General features: G+C 40.4%; 1 protein-coding gene across 1 annotated transcript; it reads right to left on the bottom strand.

Moving 5' to 3' along the window:
- Positions 1-6,949: 6,949 nt before the first annotated feature.
- LOC139459287 (uncharacterized) lies at positions 6,950-13,933 on the bottom strand. The gene is made up of 4 exons (XM_071240736.1): positions 13,859-13,933; positions 8,957-10,147; positions 8,315-8,624; positions 6,950-8,206 (listed from the first exon to the last, which is right to left on the bottom strand). Exons 1-4 carry the CDS (start codon positions 13,911-13,913, stop codon positions 7,612-7,614), a joined length of 2,151 nt encoding a protein of 716 aa, XP_071096837.1. The 5' UTR covers positions 13,914-13,933; the 3' UTR covers positions 6,950-7,611.
- Positions 13,934-21,675: the final 7,742 nt, after the last annotated feature.

The raw sequence follows: 21,675 nt of genomic DNA on the forward strand, positions 1-21,675 counted from the left end.
TCACTGTTATAGCTATGTGTCATCACTGTTATAAATGAGTGTCATCACTGTTATAACCTAGTATCATCACTGTTATAGCTATGTGTCATCACTGTTATACATTTTGCGACTCTATTCAATAAGGCGTCTATTTTGTAATCTTTACATTTCAACATGCTTTTACAATTTTGCATGATCGAATACCATTAATAGTCATACCTTTCAAATCTTTTCTGTCCCATGGTATGTACAAACAAGTATTGCACGGTTCATCCGGTGTCATTTATTGAAATAAGCTGCCACTGGGCTTTTAACGTACTTAAACTCCTTGCTCAGTAAGTGCTAGCCGGTTGTGGATTGAGACATTCCCACGGGAATCATGCACTCTGGAAATAGACACTTAACTACTAATTGCAGAGTTGGTACGGTCGAAGTGAACATTGAAGGTAAATCAGTCCAACGGACACAAGTCTGATATGATGTACCTGCACATGTTGTCCTGGCGTATGAAGAAATGCTCCTGATCAATTCCCATTAGGGGGCACAGTGACTCTGTGCAGAGTTGCGTCCCCTAGGCGTGCCAGGACCTGCATTATGATCAACCAGTTTGCATTGCTAGGTTTGTCAGAACCATATCAATACTCCCGAGTTATGCTGGCTGTCCACTGCCTTAAGTTGAAACATCCAGGTGCGGCCTGGTCACATTCAGGTTTGGTGTTATGTGTAGGCGTCGACACCTGGCGCTATGAACTTGTGTAAGTTAGGGCTTGTATATACATTTTGTACTGGGTCACATGCTTTTATTAACAAAGAACAAAAACACATGGGTGACCTTGCATTCATGTAAAATGCGTCCCATTGTATTCAAATAATGACCATTGTCTAACACATACAACTACTGGCATTCATTTACGTTCATTGTAGTTAATTCTGCTGGTGATATACATCCTTCACAAATCACTTGGTCAGTGGCCCTGTACGGTTACAATCTTTTCGATATATATGTTCTGTATAATGTACCGTAAACCCCGTTAATCCGGACTGTGCACTTCCCAGTGAATAGTTCAGATTCACACATATCCGGATAACCGAATCATTGGGACGGAGTAATAGCTTTGTGCATATAAGTAATGGTTCCTTGCAGTTATTGTTGGGTTTCCGGTATTATGGGGTTTCTGGTATTACGGGGTTTCACTGTATGCATGTCTATTTTCTCCATGAGTGAGGGCACAATAAACATATCTCTCTGTATGTCTCTCTGTATCTTATGTAACAAGTTGTCATGCTTGTCACAAAAGGCGACTAACGGGTTGGGGTGGTCAGGTTCGCTGAGTTGGTCGATGCATGTCATCGTATCCCAATTACGTAAATCGATGCTCATGTTGTCAATTACTGGACTTTCTGGTCCAGACTCGATTATTTACAGACCGCCATCATATAGCTGGAATTATACTGAGTGATACACAACAAACAAACAAAACACATGATCAACCAGTATACAACGCTGAAGCTTCGACCCGAAAAGGAATTTACATAAAGGCAGTGTGAGTGAGTGTAGTTTTACGCCGCTTTTTGCGATATTCAAGCAATATCAGGGTTGGGGACGCAAGAAATGGGCTTCACACAATTTACCCATGTGGGGAATCGAACTCGGGAATCAACCACCCCAAAAAAGACATTGTACCTTAACGAAACTTTAACTTAAAATCACATGTGGATAGAAAGGAAGGCAGTCATACTTAACAATCTCGCAACTCCCTTGCATGTTGCAGCATCAGATTGACAGCATTTAACAGAACTGAACAGAACAGAACAGAATTTATTTCGTATAGTCTGGCCATGAGGCCAATAGTACAGATGGTTGGAATATTTGACATATTTTGACAGACCGCTTCAGTTAATATTGGCTTTGGAAGTTTAAACATTTTATCAATATAAAGATCTAGCTGAAATAAAATGCTGTCGTCATTTGTTGTGAGTAACAATACAGACTTGTTTAGGGTAGGATATTGATAATAATACGAGGTGGCAAATGTCTTATCCTTCAGTAAGTATAAACTGGACATATAAATAATGAATGGTATTCACCATCTAAGTCTTCTTTACAGAAATTGCATAGACTGTCAGCAAAGTCATGGTCACTAGACATTCAATATGTATGTATTTTAAAATCATTTGAACAACATCTAAATTTTGTTAAAGATCTTCTTAAATTTACAGTCTTAATCGATGATAGATATTTTTCATTTTGTAGTAAGGATTTGTAAGTGCAATATAAATCTAGCCTAGGTGAATAAGATATACAATCTGACCATTCTTGCAGAAACAGATTTCTTGTTCTTTCCTTATATGTATAAATAAAAACATCACAGTCTCCGACATCTTGCATCAACCATACATTACCAAAACCATAACTAAATGTATATCTTACAAATGAAACCCATTTTTTATAACCTAATTTTTTATAACCTAAGGCATGAGATGGCAATGCTTTGGATATGTAACTGTTATGTCCAGAATGGTCTAAAGGCCGCCATTAATGAACGGGCATGCAGTGTGTGAGTGTGGGGGTGTGCGTGCGTACGTGCGTCATGCTCCAGTTTAACCCCCGTCAGACACAGCATGTTGAATCTGAGCAGATCAGTCCCGAGCGCCAGGCAGGGTAACAACAAGTACCATATTTTAAAGTATTTTCGTATGACACGGGAGGGGATCGAACCCCTGACCTTCCGCTCTTCGGTCAGACACTCTACCACTAGACTAATGCAATATGCAACTACTGTTGACATGGGGGGGGGGGGGGGGGGGGTATGGGTCTTGCCTTATGCCGGTTTTATAGCCCACCTAGATACCATCCCGCAGTTGGACCATGTTTTCCCCACTCAGATAAAGTATACTGACTCCAAGCAGTCCTTGTGTTATCCTCTTAATGCCGAGCGTCTTTAGCATGACTTGGACGTGGGTCGAACCACCGACCTTCTGATCTACGAGCAGGCGGTGTGTCAACAACAGAATGAAGCGGGTTTATAAATGGCAATCCAGATTAATCCTCAGGGCGGATACATCAAATATTTCGATCACTCAAAAAAAAAAATGCTGCTCTCTACCCTATCGCACTGGGGATAATATCGTCATGGCCACAGTATCGTCGTGTTACTATAATTTGTCTTCTGCGACACACATACGTCAGTAGTTATACTTTCTTCACACGCAGCTTCCTAACCACCATGTGTGACAAGGCTCTCACTGGTTCTTCTCTAATGTTCAACTGCCATTCATTAAACAATGAATATGTCCACTAAAGTTATAAGACCTTCAATCGTGTTCACATATATTTTCTGAACTTGTGTTTTGATGCGCTCCCTGAGTGTTGATTTAAAACAACCCTTTGACTGGGCTTCCGGTGTAACACTGAAAAGTGAGGCCCGTTGAAAAGTGACCCAGGGTCAATTTTTACTGCTAAAATGTGGTATTCTAGAACTGGGCGACTGCAGTGCCCTGTCAACAAAGCACTGACAGAATGGGTGGGTGAGTGGGGAACGTATTTAACGAGTCACTTTGCAACGGAAATTTGGTCATTATAAAATGGGTAGTACTCATTTGGGTCACTTTTCTAATACACTTTGAAAATACACACGTTAGACGTTATATATTGAACCTGAGTGGTCTGTGTGTTAAATATTGACCCGGGGTCACTTTTCATCATTACACCGGCCTTAACACCCATGATTCGCCATCTTCGGATCCGCCGATTAATTGTAGGATGGAAATTCAGATTTGTACAGATTTGGAACTTTTGTCTGTCGTCCCTGTTCTTGTCCCTGTTCCAATTCCTCGTGGGTTTCAAAAACTTACCCACTAACCCACCCACGGGTTTCAACAACTAACCCACTAACCCAGCCACGGGTTTCAACAACTAACCCACTAACCCAGCCACGGGTTTCAACAACTTACCCACTAACCCACCCACGGGTTTCAACAACTTACCCACTAACCCAGCCACGGGTTTCAACAACTAACCCACTAACCCAGCCACGGGTTTCAACAACTTACCCACTAACCCACCCACGGGTTTCAACAACTTACCCACTAACCCAGCCACGGGTTTCAACAACTTACCCACTAACCCAGCCACGGGTTTCAACAACTTACCCACTAACCCACCCACGGGTTTCAACAACTTACCCACTAACCCAGCCACGGGTTTCAACAACTTACCCACTAACCCACCCACGGGTTTCAATAACTAACCCACTAACCCAACCACGGGTTTCAACAACTAACCCACTAACCCACCCACGGGTTTCAATAACTAACCCACTAACCCACCCACGGGTTTCAATAACTAACCCACTAACCCACCCACGGGTTTCAATAACTAACCCACTAACCCACCCACGGGTTTCAATAACTAACCCACTAACCCACCCACGGGTTTCAATAACTAACCCACTAACCCACCCACGGGTTTCAATAACTAACCCACTAACCCACCCACTATGTCTGTGCTTCGCTTCACTGATCACAGCAGTTTATTGTCAAGGCTTGGTAGCTAAGCACCTCGTATATATTTACTGTAAAATTAGTCACGTTATCGTCAAGTGCATATCACGATACTAATGAAATATGATCAACACATTTTATTCAAGTATTTATTCATTTTACAAGTCGCAGCTGTGTTTTTTCTTAGTACTAAAACTCTATTGTTGGTATCAAACAATGGATAATTAAATTACCTTTCTCGGTTAAATCTACGGGCATGTGTTTGCCAACGAGGGACAAAGTCAATCGACGCTTAAAATACGTTTTATCCATGTTTTATTTCTATCTGTCCGGGGATCATTGTGTCGAATATTCAAACTCTTGTACATAAGTGGACTGCCCTGCATTGAATGTTTTCATTAACAGATAAGCTTTGCATCATAAGAAGTATTGTAAATATTAGTGAACAAATACGTTAGCGTTAATATTTATACATGGTCTTTCATTGAACATGTCCGATTGTTGTCAAACGAAAATGGTTTCAAAGAGTGAATGCATTCCTTTTGTTGAAATATATTGATTGTTACGAATACGAATATCCGTCTTCGTTTTTTCATCTGTTAAATGCTAATTTACTTGGCTTTCCGCTCGCATATTGTTATTATCAATTATTCTCATAGGAAATGGAAATTTGACGAAATAGTTTGTCAGTGGTGCACAATATATGACGTCATGTAGCTTATCTTTTCTGGTTAAATAATATGTTTATCACATACATTTAGCCCCGTATAAAAAAAACAATTGCACTTTTAATGTCACAAGAAAAGTCTAATGTTTTATTTATTTTATATTGTCGTACTCATCTTCATGGCCGTAATCTAGATTGCGACATTGAGTCAGACTGCAGCAGTTTCGACATTATGCTTATTTCACTTGAGTAAAACATCGATTTTATTTTTTCAGACGAATATAATGAGGAGCACAAGGAACCGTATCTCTCAGTTGATTTTAATGTTTGAATTTCAATTGAAAAGTTAGCGATATTCCCAAATGAAATGTACTGGCGCTTATTCATCACGTCAAAAATTAATTCTATATTGTTTTATTTCTTAAAATATAATTTTATATATCGAATATTACACAACTGCAGGTGAGTATCTTAGACATTAGATCTTTGAAAATCAATAAATGTGCCTTTTTGACACAAATTTACAACATTTCATTTTTACCCTAGTCTTCATCGAACCAATCCTTTACGTTTTACAAGCTGTTACAGGAATGATTGATGGTTAAATAAACCTAATCAAATGTAACCACAGTTCTTTCAATTTTCAATTGCATAACAAACGTACCCGGTAAAATTTCTTTTGCCTTTCAATTTAAAGTATTTTATCATTAAAACATAATTAATAACTGTTGATTGGCGTTCTATAAGATGGTGACTTAGTAAGAAAACGAACAACTTCCTTACACGGTTATCAAGCTAGAGTGACAACAACCAAGTGATGAGAGGTATATATGCATGATATGTTGTGATAAGCAGCAGATTAACAAGTAAATAACAAGTAACACATAGATCATTGGATGAAGCCAAATGTTCAGTAAGAATAACAAATAACACACAGGTAATGATCACACAGGTAATGAAGCCAAATTACAGTAAGAATAATAAATAACGCACAGGTAATGAAGCACACGGCTAATGAAGCTAGATGTACAGCAAGGATAAGGATTAAAAGATTAAACAGTTGTGACAACCTTATTGGAGCCTAATGAAAACCGTCTATTACTTGGTTAAATTTTCATATGCAGACGAGATGTTTTACCCGTGATCTGTGTTGATCAAAGGTTTGTGACGGCGGTTTTCTAAAGCTTCTTGGAGTCTTCCTTTGGTGAAGTCCTGATGCTTTGTTGAGAGGATTTCGACTTTGTCAAACTGAATTGATGGCTAGGGAATTTTTCTGGTGATCTGAGAGGGCTGAGTTGCTGTCTGCTTTGGTTGTTGAATTCTTTACTTCTTTGACGCAGGTATCTGCTGGGCGGGAGGTATCACCGATGTACGAGTTGACGTAGTGACAATTAGTCTTATAGATCACTCTTGTCGGGGGTTGCTTGTAGGAGGGAGGGTTGCGCCCATTAGGATGGAGGGTGATACTACGGGATGGGGAGCCAGCGAAGATGGCATCGATGCCGGCATGGTGCTTAAATCATCCTTTGATTTGATGAGAGTTCTTGCCAATGTAGAGTAGGGTGAATGTGATGGGGGCGGATACCGGGCGGGTTGGTTTGGGTTTGGGCTGGGGTGTGGTGGGGATTGTCGTCCTGACTGTAACTGGTTGAGATTGGTGAAAACATGCTGGCTGCAAATGTTTTAGTTCATGGCCAAGGTCAAGGTTGCTGCAACAGATGTTCCTGGCACTCTTGGTCAGTCTGGAGATGATGCCAGTATTTTTTCTTTTTGTTTTTATTATTTATTATTTATATGTTGTTGTTTTTTTGGTTTGTTTGTTGTTGTTTTGTTTGGGAGTGCTTGAGTTGAAGTGAATGTACTGATCAGAAAGGGTAGGTGTCACGACTGCAATTAGGTGTATATCTCTTTAAATGATCTTCAATCGTTCTTTAAGTCTGATTGTTTATGTGGAGGGATTAACAACTTTAAAAAGCTTTGTACTGAGGGACCAATCATCTTTCGGAAATATTATAAGTCTATGCCATATGTCCCACTCCCAGACGGTATCCCAGTCTCTCGTCAAACGCATGATCGGTTGCATCAAACCGCCTACTCATTTATTCAGTATGTAGTACCGCTGTAGCAAAGTTGTACGTATGCACAAAAGCAAAGACCTCACTCAGCCAGCAAGTTGTTCCGCTGTGACAAATTATCGCCGTCTACATGTACAGAGAAAACAGCTCTCTCAGCCAGCAAGTTGTTCCGCTGTGACATATATCGCCGTCTACGGGTACAGAGACAAACGTCTCACTCAACTAGCAAGTTGTTCCGCTGTGACATATGTCGCCGTCTACATGTACAGAGAAAACAGCTCTCTCAGCCAGCAAGTTGTTCCGCTGTGACATATATCGCCGCCAAAATATACGTTTTATTCAGCCAGCAAGTGTACATATCGCAGTCAATATGTTCCGATGATCCATCTATCGAATGGCATACAATCTTATTAAAGCAGCTACCAGCTTCCTTATGTCCAAGAGGAAGATTATTACCATCGGACTGAAGGTGATAATGATTCCAACACACCCCAGCGCTGTGGCCAAAGGACGGCGGTCCTGGATGCTGTTCTTGGATCGAAACGTGGCACCGACGTTTCGGGTATCAACTGCCAAATGAGCTTTCAGTGCCGCTAGCTGTGACTCACGTGTATCAGGCGGACTTGCCTTGCTTCTGCATACACAGGATTTATTTGGACAGATTCTTTTTATTTCGGACTTGTTTGTACCAGCTGGCTTCATGTTGGGCGTTATCGGGCCAGTTGCAGATGTGGAACCGCTTGGTGACTCAGGTTGTGTTTGGTCTGTGCTCCATGTTATTGTCGATATTGTGGTGTGAATGGTGTGAATCCCAGAAGATTCCGTGGTACCCTCCGTTGTCACGGATGACCGGTCTCTTTCCGTTGTCACGGATGTCTCGGCGCTGTCCATTGTCACGGATGATACATCACTTTCCGTTGTCACGGATGTCTCGGCGCTGTTCATTGTCACGGATGATACATCACTTTCCGTTGTCACGGATGTCTCGGCGCTGTCCATTGTCACGGATGATACATCACTTTCCGTTGTCACGGATGTCTCGGCGCTGTCCATTGTCACGGATGATACATCACTTTCCGTTGTCACGGATGTCTCGGCGCTGTTCATTGTCACGGATGATACATCACTTTCCGTTGTCACGGATGTCTCGGCGCTGTTCATTGTCACGGATGATACATCACTTTCCGTTGTCACGGATGTCTCGGCGCTGTTCATTGTCGTGGATGATACTTCTCTGCCCGTTGTTACGGAGGACTGTTCCCTTTCCGTTGTCACAGATGACACTGCACTGGTCGTTGTTTCGGCTGACTGGTCACTTTCCGTTGTCACAGATGTCTCGTCACTCTTCGATGTGACCAATGCATGTGTGTCATTCTTTGTTGTCTTTTGAACTTTGTTTACTGCAACAGAACAAAGAATATCAGTTATGTGAATACAAGCCTTCGGGGCTGAGGTATGTTTTGCAAAAGATCCAAATAATTTCCCCGTTGGTTTTAGCCTTTATTGAACTCGATATGAACAGCAGAAAGCTAGATGTGAGTGTACCGAATGAGGGTCCATCACCGCTGTGTTAATGTTTTCTTTACAATACCAGGCGCTTGATTGTGGACGGACGAATTCCAAAACAGTTGGTAGACGTCCTACTGAAGACAACGAGCATGAATAAATATTGAAACACAAAACCCTTTGTCAGTGGGACAGTTATATATTTTAGAAAAGAAATACCACACACCTGAAAAGTTACGGGAAACACAAGGCGCTTCGTAACTGTAGACCGAAGTATTACTGATCCCATAAGCGTAGAGTCGGAATACCGTTGGTGACTGAAGAAAATGGATTCCTGGTTCCACCTCTGTTTGAAAGGAGAGTGTGCTGCTGGTGTTCAGGAGAAGAATGATGTCACCTCCGTTGATGGCGACCTGGTCAAGTAGGAAGCTGGAGTCACAATCATCGCACTTTGTCTGAACAATGACGATAGTTGTGTTGAAGCCCTTGAATGCAACTAAGCTGTAGTTAAACTTGGGATACATGTTGAAAAGGGTCTGAAGAAAAGTATTCTGTAAGCCATGTGTGTCCAGCGTATGTATCTTCACAGTTTGCACCACCATCCACCACGACTTTATACTTCGTTCAGTTTGCTCGACCGCTGGACCAATGTCCTCCCGGGCACCGTCTCTTCTAATTTCTTTGAATGTCGCATTGGTAGAGCTTTCATGGATGAAGGATACAGGGATATATGATGGGCTTTGTTGGGTTATGACAGGAATCTGTATGGTTTTATGTATAATACTGGAGGTGGATTTTCCACATTCAACTCCCGCATACACGGAAACTGGTTTATCAGAGTAGATAATAGTCCCGGATAAATCCATTTTGCTCGTTATGAGAACCGTCTCTCCTTTTCTCTCGATTCTCTCATAAAATGTCTCACCCTTGAACAATGTCTTATTCGTATGTTCAAAGACTGCATGTGGATTCTCGCCACGAATTGTTACGTTGATCATGACGTCATCCACATAGGCAACCACCACTACATATGTACTACATGCAGGACCTGGGTCGGTGGTAGCGATCACGAAGCCTTTGCGTAGCACATTATAAGCTGGTTTTCTCAACGCCGTGAAGGCGCCCCCCTGGGATGATTGTACATACACGTTGACAGGCTCTGTTGCATTAATATTCAACACCTTAAGGTTGGGTGCAGTTAGTCCCTCGGGTGCAGCGGTTGGTTGGTCTACTTTGAGGTACATGAAGGATGTAGTGGTGGAACTGTCGTTAGTTATCTCTATCTTCAATTCCCCATAGGGTTTGAGGGAAATCTTTGCGGGTCCTATGATGACGATATTTGTGCTGTCATTAACAGGTGGGATGAAGACCATGAACTCGTCGCCCATGTGTTTACAGTTTCGTGTGCAGAGACCACCTGTCAATAATAAACCACATTCCAGAAATCACGATAAAACAACAAAAGATGAAATGAAACAAGCTGAACAATTTTATTTAATTTTATTTTTTAACACTGTAACATATTTTTACCAACATACAACATGCTACCTATAAATTTGTCCTAGTGAACTCGGTTGTAAACTGCATCTCACGGGGCAAGTATACATTTCAATCAAGCTTATCTTTAATCACCTAAATATAACATGCACTTGTCCATGTTGATGGGCCTAAAATAAACAATCATTACACGTTCATTAAGATAAAAAGAGGCGCTCGCTGCCCTTAACCAAAGGCTACCAAATCACAGGCACTTTCAACATACTGATTGAACGACAAACCCCATTAAAAGCTGATTAGATTCGAGTCTCAAGCTTAGTAAATATGTAATTGGTACCTTCCTCAATGTCGCGGTGACAGAAGACTCGAATCCCGCTTTCTACTCAGATTTGGCATCAAGAAGATCGATATCTGTCATTGCCAAATGATCATAAAGAAACAAGCACGCTAATTGTCTTTCTGAAGCAAAGGCGCGTACAATTACGGGTACTGGTCGTGTCTGAAATGGTATTTTGCTATATATTGATACATGTCTACACGCCTGTCATTAATGTGGTATTTGTAAATTTGTAAATATTTGCACGCCTGTCATAATAAATTGGTAGATGTCTACTCACTGGTCATAATCTATTGGTATATTTTTTCTGCACAACTGCAATAATAATTGGTAAATAACTGCACACCTGTTGTACTAATTGTGCTTGTATACCTATACACACCTGTCATAATAATAATGATATTAATAATCGGTATATGTCTAGAAATCTGTCATAATATTGGGAAACCTTTGCACGCCTGTCATGATATATTAGTATATTTTACGCTGTGGAAACCTATTTATCTTTCCAGCATATGTTGCGCCCGTTTGTCTGAAATATATTCAACTTGACGAAAAGGCAATATAGAGGTGAAGGTATATGAATGGATCACTCAACTGATGACACTAGGTGTTCGCGAGAAGGGCATGCATGACCTGCTCTACCGGAAGCACCGTCCACTCACACAATTTGCATAAAAAGGGTGTTTGTTGCCTGACGCAGCAAAGCAGTACTCCTTCCGGAGCGCACCCATGAAGATTCCGGGAGGGAATAGATCTTCAGCAACCCATGCTTGCCGTAAACGGTGACTATGCTTGTCGTAAAAGGCGACTAACGGCATCGGGTGGTCGGGCTCGCTGACTTGGTTGATGCATGTCATCAATCCCAATTGCGTGGATCGATGCTCATGATATCCGTTCCTAAATTAACCTATGCCTGATCTGTCACTGGATTGTCTGGTCCAGACTCGATTATTTACAGACCGCCGTCATATAGCTGGAATACTGCTGAGTGCGGCGTTAAACATCAAACCAAACCAACCGTACCGCAGTGGCCTGTAAATCGAGACTTTACCACGTGACAGATCAGGCATAGGTTAATGTAGGAACGGATCACTGACAATCAGTGTCGACACCAGGTGTTCGTGAAATGAGTCGGCATGTCCATCCCTGACGGTAGAACCCGCCATTCACACAATTTACATACGAATGTATGCGTTTGCTGCCTAACGCCAGACAACCGTACTCCTGCCATGTGACGGCGGTCTGTTAACACTCAAGTCTGGACGAGACAATCAACTGACAGGGAAGCGCATTTACTGATTGTGGAACAAAAAGCCATATGTGGTGGACTTCTGCTGTTTACAAGTAAAGAGCAACGTTTAACACATCCAGAGTTATCGCCCTTGCAAGTATTTACACTCGGATTTGCTCGTTTAGGTTCACTAAACGGTATTGGATAAGGGGTTTCCATGTTACAGAGTCATATCATTACATTCGCATTCGGCATGTCCAAGCCAAGAGGATGAAATTTGTAGATTATCTGTCATTTGGGTACAGAGGACAAAATTGCCCATTCAGTAACCAATCACCCCTGTTATGTGGATAGAGCACCTGTTCTGAGAGCTGCATTTTGGAGGTTCGATCCACTGACCGCTTCAAACCGAAAATACTTGAAAGATGGTACTTGTTGTTACCCAGCCTGGCGTTCGGCATTAACGGGATAAAACAAAGTTTCGTCAGCTCGGAGCAACTAGTGCACACACACACACACACACACACACACACACACACACACACACTAACAAACTAACACACACACACACACACACACACTAACACACACACACACACATACACACACTAACACACACTCACACTCACACATACACACACACGCACGCACAGACACACATCGCAACATTAGTTGGGTAATCTTGAACGCGACGTCGTACCCCATTTCACCTCACATGCAATACTAATTTTGAACACATGTATGTCTATACACCTGTCATAAGATATTGTTGCGACTTTACATATTTTCATCATTTACGTATATATAGCGGGGTACATGTATCTGTATAATATAGCACTAGATATAGGGGGTAGTGAAATATATAACTCTATTAGAACAATAGAAATACTTGATAACATGCATTTTAAGTAACAAAAAAAAACATTTCGTGTTATTATATCTAAATTTGGTAATCTCCAACGATTAGGAAATATTGAAAAAAATGGTTCTGCACTGAAGACGTCTTACGTATGAGCCCTGTATGTCGCAGTGGAGGAGGAATATAACTTTGTTTTGTCTACATACCTATCATGCTCTATTGATAAATATCTACATACCTATCATGCTCGATTGATAAATATCTACATATCTATCATGCTCTATTGATACATATCTACATACATATTATGCTCGATTGATAAATATCTACATACCTATCATAATATATTGAAAAATGGCTACATACCTATCATGCTCTATTGATAAGTATCTACATACCTATCATCCTCTATTGATAAATATCTACATACCTATCATGCTCTATTGATAAATATCTACATACCTATCATGCTCTATGGATAAATATCTACATACCTATCATGCTCTATTGATAAATATCTACATATCTATCATGCTCTATTGATACATATCTACATACCTATCATAATATATAGAAAAATGGCTACATTCCTATCTTAATATATTGGTAACTGTCTACACACCTATCATACTATAAATGTTTACATAGCTATCATACTATAAATGACTACATACCTATCATACTATAATTGACTATACACCTATCATAATATAAATGACTACACACCCATCATACTATAAATGTCAGACAACTATCATACTATAATGGCAAGACACCTTTGATACTATAAATGTCAAGACACCTATCATACTATAAATGACTACACAGATAGCATACTATAAATGACTATACACCTATTATACTATAAATGTTCAGACACCTATCAAACTATAAATTACTTCACACCTATCATACTATAAATGACTTCACACCTATTATACTATAGGTATCTACACACATATCATACTATAAGTATTAAGACACCTATCATACTATAAATGACTTCACACCTATTATACTATAGGTATCTACACACCTATCATACTATAAGTATTAAGACACCTATCATACTATAAATGACTTCACACCTATTATACTATAGGTATCTACACACCTATCATACTATAAGTATTAAGACACCTATCATACTATTATAAATGACTTCACACCTATCATACTATATCAGCATATGTTGACGTACCTGTCATGAGCATCAGACATATTTGGATGCCAGCATCTACACGGAGATGTTCCATGGCGCTGCCGTCAACGCCCCTCTGTTCTGACTCTTCTGGATCTTCTACTCTACATTCCTACACTCATCATACGTTCTTTAAGCTATTCTCTATTTTGAATACCACTGTCATAAGGGTTCACGTTCGATCGTTGAAACTACATAAACAAAGATGTAATATATTTTACTATTTGTTTTGTTTAACTAACGCATCGATTCAGAGCGTCAGTGTTTGAATCTGGGTGTGTTAATATCAAGGATGTAGGTCTAATGACGAAGGATGAAAGCAGTTACTCTCTCCATGGAACAACGCACAAACAGCACAACCAACAATGGCAGAAATGATTTGCAGTCATTATTCTTCATCGACTATGAAATATATCATTTCAGTGATCTATGATACAATTGGTGTGAGAGTGCTGCGGACGCAACATCCCTATACAGGAATCACGTGTTTATAAGGGTCACAATAAGAGCGACAACACTTTATTGCAGGATGGTATTTATTGCACAAGGTAATGAAAAACATTTCTATACATTCATAAATTAGCATGAAACAGAAACAGAACTTTATCGAAATGGATTTAACACAGGGAAACTATATGAAGCAGCTGTAAACGATGAATAATTGAGAACGCACACAAAATAGAACATATAAAGTCTGCAAAACAACAGAAATAGACAGTATTGGCCAGTCTCTTGAGAACTAAGTTTCAATCAATATCAACAGGAATTTGCAGTACACGAGGCAAACGCCGTGTTCCTTATGAGTGCATAACAACCCATAATGACGGAAAGGATTAATTAATGTTCATGGTATTGCTCTAAGCGAGATTTCTCACAATGAAACAATTCAAATGGAATTAATTCCAAAAGGAAATTGTGTAAACGAAATTATACAAGGTTGACATATATTGATCATATTTTGCAATAAAAGTCTGGTTGTGCGCGTTTCACTGATACATGCACTTAACAAATGACCCTGACCAACAAAGGGCACACGCACAGAACAGCTGCATTTGCTATTCAACATGCAAGGACCCAGTAAAGCTTTCAAAATGATTTATGGTACACATGTGGAGGATATTTCCAATTTTCATACATTTTGATGTCGATACAATTCCCTATTTTGACCTGTACATGTTATTTTGTTATCTTCCTGTTTTTCTTGCCGGTGAACGATTGACTTGCCTTTGCATGTGTTTGTGAAGGGTTGGGGTGGGCAGCGACTGGTAACATCACTAGTTGATAGTGATTCCTAGACACATGGCCTTTGAGATCAGACAATGGACTTTGGATTGCATATGATCATGGAAAGTGAGTATGGTTTTGCGCCGCATTTACCAAGACTCCAGCAATATGCATTTACTGTATCATGACAACAGAATTCTATGGTTTGATAAGATGGGTCTGGATCACATGTTACAGTGATTGATATTATGAGCAACGATCTACGCCGTCAGAGTACGTTGACGCACAAAGTCGCCATGTGTGTCCAGCCAATTCAGTAAGTTGTCTCTTATTTTTACGACCAACAGAGGTATTGACCTATTTTAACCAGGTATCCCCGAGGGGGAGAGGTGAGGTGAGGTGAAATGGGGTTTAACGTCGCGTTCAAGATTATTGCACTTATATAGTTACAGTAAGCTACGGTTATAGCGGACTCTAAGGGACCACAAATTCTAGTTCGTTATAACCGTAATTCGTTATAAGCATATATACAGCATATATACAGCAAATGGCAGGGACCTAAAACCCACTTCGTTATATCCGCCAGTTCGTTATAAGCGTGTCCGTTATAAACGTAGTTTACTGTACGTGCATGCATGTGTGTGTGGTTGTCCCCACGGGGGAGAGCGCCTAGGGGAACGAAGAAGAGTGAGTAAGCGAATCCTATTTTACGCCGCACTAGCAGTAGCACAGATGCTACACACATATCTGTACATCTGTAGAACCAGGAAGCCGCGAAAATATATTTACATCAGTGTAAGAGAATAATCCGCCGAAACAGATTCCATTTGGCGAAAAGGGTAAAATAGCATTGGAATGAAATGAATGGACCATTGGAAATCAGTGATGATACCTGCTGTTTGCGAAAAGGGTACCTTGTCCTTCCCTACCGGTTTCACCCGCTATTCACACAAGTTGAATACAAAAAGTATGTTACGAGTCGATTCCCAAATTGAAACAATGTGTTAACCCTGAAATCTGTATGTAAACAAAATTTAGTGTGAAACCAACAAACAAACAACCAAGGGTATACAATCATCAATTGTATTACAAAATTAACTAAGTTTGTAAATCAATACAAATTACTGCACAACAATGACAATGACAGTACAAACTTTTCACCAGGCTGAAGGGGATCTTCACGCGAAAGTTGGTCTTGATGTAATGTCAGATGAAATATGAGATAGCCGGACATGCGCCCAGACCACGTATCAGTCTAACCAGCTTCCAGCACTTTCCACACAGTGCCATACCAGACCAGTGTCACAAGAAAATCACAGAATATTCTACATGTTTCTATAACGCTTGACTTCAATCCATGCTATTCCGGAAGTTTACAGATAATACGAGCATCTAAATATAAAAAAAAATCCTCACCACTCCTTTCGTAAAATTGTACTACATTCCTAACAACTAATCATTGTCCAAATAAAATGCAATGAATCTCTACTGGATCCCAACAAAAACAATGTAATACAGTTACAATCATTGGCAGACAACAAATTACACTGCCATATAACAAGTATTTACTGCCTGACGCTGCACAGCAGTAGTCATGCCATCCTGTTTAAAAATACTATCAAAAACACAACGCCAAGTGAACTTTTCCTATTATTCATAAACTTAACATGTTATTTGACATTAAGTAACTCTTTTTTTTGCTTTTATTTCGCTTTCCAGTTTCTCCTTGCACATATTTTTTTCTGATTATCAAAAAGTGTTGGTGGTGCTTATATTACTTATTATTGGATACTTATTATTTATTTAATTATTATTTAATCATTAACGCTTTGATATGTTAATAAATATGTTTACGATTAAGCATTGCGACTCCACCAAGACAATCGGGGGGGGGGGGGGGGGGGGGTAAGGATAATGCTGACAGAGATAACACCGATCATGGTGGAGCCTGTTTCCGTGTCTGGTACACTGGTTTTACGCCGTGTCTGCGCGGACACCGTATTTTTGTTGATCGAGATCTATGCCGTCAGTTACTTCACTTGCCCGACGAAAGCTGTATCGTTGACTGTGATGTTCTGGGGGATGACTCAAAGATCAATCATCCATCATAATATTTAGCCTCATATCTGTATCTAAAATCCCTGGGACATCGTTGATGTTGCAAGTGCAAGAACAGTTTTGGTGGTACGTGAGGTTTACGTCGCAGACCACGGTGGATAACTGTGAGGTAGTAAAAGCAAATATTTGATAAGCAACCTCTTTGACAAGCAAAATAAGTTAAATGAGAACACATCTATGATTACAGCATAATAATCATGCTATCAACCACTGGATTGTCTTATCCGAGCCAGAGTCGATTATTTACAGACCGCTATGATATAGCAGGAATAGTGCTGACAAGAACTCTTTCACTCCTGGAAATATCCTTGTAAATACTAAAGTAATATATTAATAGTTTATTAATGGAATAGGGGCGGTCGGGTAGCCTAGTGGTAAAAGCGTTAGCTCGTCACGCCGAAGACCCGGGTTCGATTCCCGACATGGGTACAATGTGTGAAGCCCATTTCTGGTGTCCCCTGCCGTGATATTGCTGAAATATTGCTAAAAGCGGCGTAAAACCTCACTCACTTACTCACTATTTACAGACCGCCGTCATATAGCTGGAATATTGCTGACTGCGGCATTAAACAACAAACAAACATAGGATTTAAGGCCAACTATTTTGAACTAAGTGATAGATAATTAAAAGTCTAAGGCTGGGTTTCCGTACCAACCATGTCCTGTTATATACGTAGAATGATTTACACCAGTGTTACCGCTGCTCTGAGCAGATGAAGCATTATCATTGCACAGACCGTCCGCAGAGACGCTGGTGCTATAAGACCAAGTTTCAAGAGTTGGCATTGCAATATGGTAATGGCATACATTAATCATGTCAGCCATGGCGACCAGTATACAAAACATGTTTAGCTTCTGTCAATTTGAATATCATTTGACGAAATCCTATATTTAAATTACGATTTCAATCGTTGTATTGTGTACAAATTCATTTCCCATAATAGCCTCCTAAATGCCTTCCCGGACAATACGTGACTTATATCCAATATATATATATCACACTGTCGGTACCACTAGAAATATAGCAGCTTATGTGAAGATAACATTTGAGAACAAGAATATTTTGACTTTTGTCTAGGTCAAACCAATTCTACATAAAAGACTGTGTAAGCATACGTCCTATTTAACTGTTCACTCCTACTTGGTGTCTGGAGAGAGGATGAGTGAATGAGCGAGTGGATGAGTTCAACGCCGTTTCTGTTTCTGTGTGTCAGCTTGATGTGAGAGGTAAGCCCGAAGTAGTGATTGCGGAAGTCTCAGACGTTTACCACTTTGGTGAACCCATCGAGGATGGGTCTGGGGCTGACACACATTGAAACATAGTTAAGTCGAACCGGGATTCGAACCCACGACACTACTTGCAATTGGAGTCTGACACATTTAAGGGAACGTTTTATATATAACCAAAAGAATATTTATCAGAAATCATAATTTGTTAATCCGGAAATTGCTGAATTCGCACGATTTATACCTGACATCGTCACCGTCCGGGAATCACTGTATACCCAAGATCTTATATCACATTTATCTTATGATATTACATATATCAGGCAGTCGGGTAGCCTACTGGTTAAAGCGTTCGCTCGTCACGCCTAAGACCCGGGTTCGAATCCCGACATGGGTACAATGTGTGAAGCCCATTTATGGTGTCCCCCGCCGTGATATTGCTGGAATATTGCTAAAAGCGGCGGAAAACCATACTCATTCACTCACTATCAAATATATCAGCGCGATTCGATAAAACGTAAAACGTCAACGCCAGAGAATAACCAGTCTCGATTATCCATTGCAACAGATCCCATTGGGCTTTAAATGCTAAAAAGCGGTGAAAAGTATATGAATGAATCACTGAAAATCAGGGATGACACAAGGTGTCCGCGAAGTCTTACAACCCAAACCTTGGTGAGATTTGAATACCCTTTATCAACGAGTGGCTATGTTTGTTTTGTTCTTTAATTGCATTGTTGATATCGCTATTGAGCATACAAATCTGTGACATACAAAACTGACTGTGGTCTGTTGCCGTGGTTGAGGTTGTTGACGTTGTCTCAGACGGCGGTGATACGACCATGCATATAATACCCATCCACGAGACAGTTCCTTCCATGGCGACATTGCTACAACCCATCAGCTACATAATTGAGAAAATTGACTGAAAATGTCAAATTATCAGCTCACGAAAGGAGATGAACATGTTTGTTTACAAGAAGAGCCATGTGATCTTCTTATTTCCGATTTGTGTAATATAAATCTGAACACCTTAATGTCAAGGACGTACTCCAAAGAGTTATTACACACAGGGCAATACATAGAGATTACTACACTCATTCTCGTTAGATACCATTTTTACGAAACAAGTGGACTTTCTATGGTAGCCTTCTATGGTAGCCTTCTATGGTAGCTTTCGCTCGGTCAGATACCATAGAAAGTCCGCTCGTGGTATCTAACGAGAATGAGTGTAGTATTCTCTATTTATTACCCACGTGGTGAAGATACAGGTGGTAAGATACTAAATCCGTACGTCACACGTGTGTAGTACAAGGTTGACCTTGTTTTATTCGTTTTGATTGGATAACCGTGACCTCTTTCACACCGGGACTACTTTTTTCATTCATATGAAAGAACATTTTAAGCAACTTGAATGACGTAATGTTGATATTGCAGTTTCAGATACAGATTGCAATATACCATATTCGCCCAGGGCGCTCTCAAAATTAGAAATAGGGGCTCTTATTAAATATTATTTTGGTGAAAAACAGAGTTGAAAGATAAATTTCATGGTTAATGATGACAGCCTGAAATGTTTATGTACGGGAGATATATGTTCCCAGAATTTAAATGCCCAAAATTAAGGGTGCATATAACACAGGAGTGCGTATTATACGCGAATGAATAAGTCTTGTTTACATTGATCAATCGGAAGGGGTGCTAATTGGGATTGTTTACGTGCCAATATATTAGCAAATATCGCTGTGGGCGCTTATTACGTCGAATACGGTAGTCCTTTAGCATTTCGTCACCAAATATACAATCAATAATATCCTCTAACCCTTCTTGATTTAAATTGTAGCCATATTTTGACGTTGATGCTTATTTCCGTGGTTGCCGTGTGTTTATATTAATCTCGACTATTCCATATTATGCTGATATTAATATTTTATGAACGACAGTTAATGTACCTGTACCCATCAATTATATTTACACGCAACGATGAAGATAACACACAATATAAGGCTTCTTACATCATGGCACCCTCGTTGTACATGCTCTCTCCTTCCAGCAGGACATGACAGGAGCCCCACACTATATATGCATATAGTCGTGTAGATATAGTGCAGATGCATAAATATTATATTCTCTATAGTGAAGCTTAGAATCACTATGGCGGACAAACAAATAGAACCGAATTGAAAGACATAATTACAGCAGCACGTACACTATAGTCAAATCTATTTATTAAACTGTAAAGCAGACCTTTGCAATTTCTAATCTAATATAAATATCAGCTTCATGAATAACCATCGATCATCCAAAATAATGTGTCAATATACAGCATTTGGAATGTTATTCGTTCACTTCTTTGAGTCGTTTTCTTTTCTATGTGTATTTGAATATGCATCGCTATCTGACAGTGATTTTATTTTCAGTAACCAGAACGAACGTATATTGCTGTTGTGGCGGACATTATTCAAATCGCCTGGACCGCCTCCGTGGTGTAGTGGTGTAGTGGCCATGGTAGAGCGTCTCCCCGGAGAGCGGAATTACAGGGTTCGATCAACGGCCGCGCCATACCTAAAGACGTTAAAAGATGGTACTTGTTGTTACCCGGTCTGGCGCTCGGCATTAAGGGGCTCGGAGTCAGTATACTGTGTCAGAGTGGGGCATTCATGTTAAATTGCGGCATGGTATCTCAGTGTGCCAGCACTATAAATCGGCATCAGTCCGGACTAGTATAGGCACACACACACACACACACACACACACACATGCATGCATGCACGTCGCTATCTAATGTTTGCCAAGCGCACATGCTGTCGCCATGTCAACAGTAGTTAAATATTGCATTAGTCTAGTGGAAGAGAGTCTGACCGAAGAGCGGAAGGTCAGGGGTTCGATCCCCTCCCGTGTCATACGAAAATACTTTAAAATATGGTACTTGTTGTCACCATGCCTGGCGCTCGCCATTAAGGTGATAGAACAGGGACTGATCGGCTCAGATTCAACATGCTCTGTCTGAGTGAGGTTAAACTAGAGCATGACGCACGTACGCACGTACGCACGCACGCACGCACGCACGCACGCATGCACGCACGCTCACACACTCACACACACACTCACACACGCAAACTATATATAATATCTATCATAACGTTTCGATTATTAATAAGGCCAGTCTACAAGAGTCTTTTAAAGAGGTATCTACAAATACCAATTAACACCTCCTTACATCGCCGGATCTGACGTATGTACATGTA

The sequence above is a fragment of the Haliotis cracherodii genome, unplaced genomic scaffold (assembly GCF_022045235.1).
Source record: "Haliotis cracherodii isolate W230 unplaced genomic scaffold, xgHalCrac1.p SCAF_13, whole genome shotgun sequence".
Lineage (NCBI taxonomy): Eukaryota > Metazoa > Mollusca > Gastropoda > Lepetellida > Haliotidae > Haliotis > Haliotis cracherodii.

Coding starts and splice junctions, on each gene's coding strand:
- LOC139459287 (XM_071240736.1), bottom strand. CDS start 13,913: ATGGAACATCTCCGTGTAGATGCTGGCATCCAAATATGTCTGATGCTC. Junction 10,148..13,858: donor ATGTCTGATGCTCATGACAG/GTACGTCAACAT, acceptor TATTATTGACAG/GTGGTCTCTGCACACGAAAC. Junction 8,207..8,314: donor ACAATGAACAGCGCCGAGAC/ATCCGTGACAAC, acceptor CAGCGCCGAGAC/ATCCGTGACAACGGAAAGTG.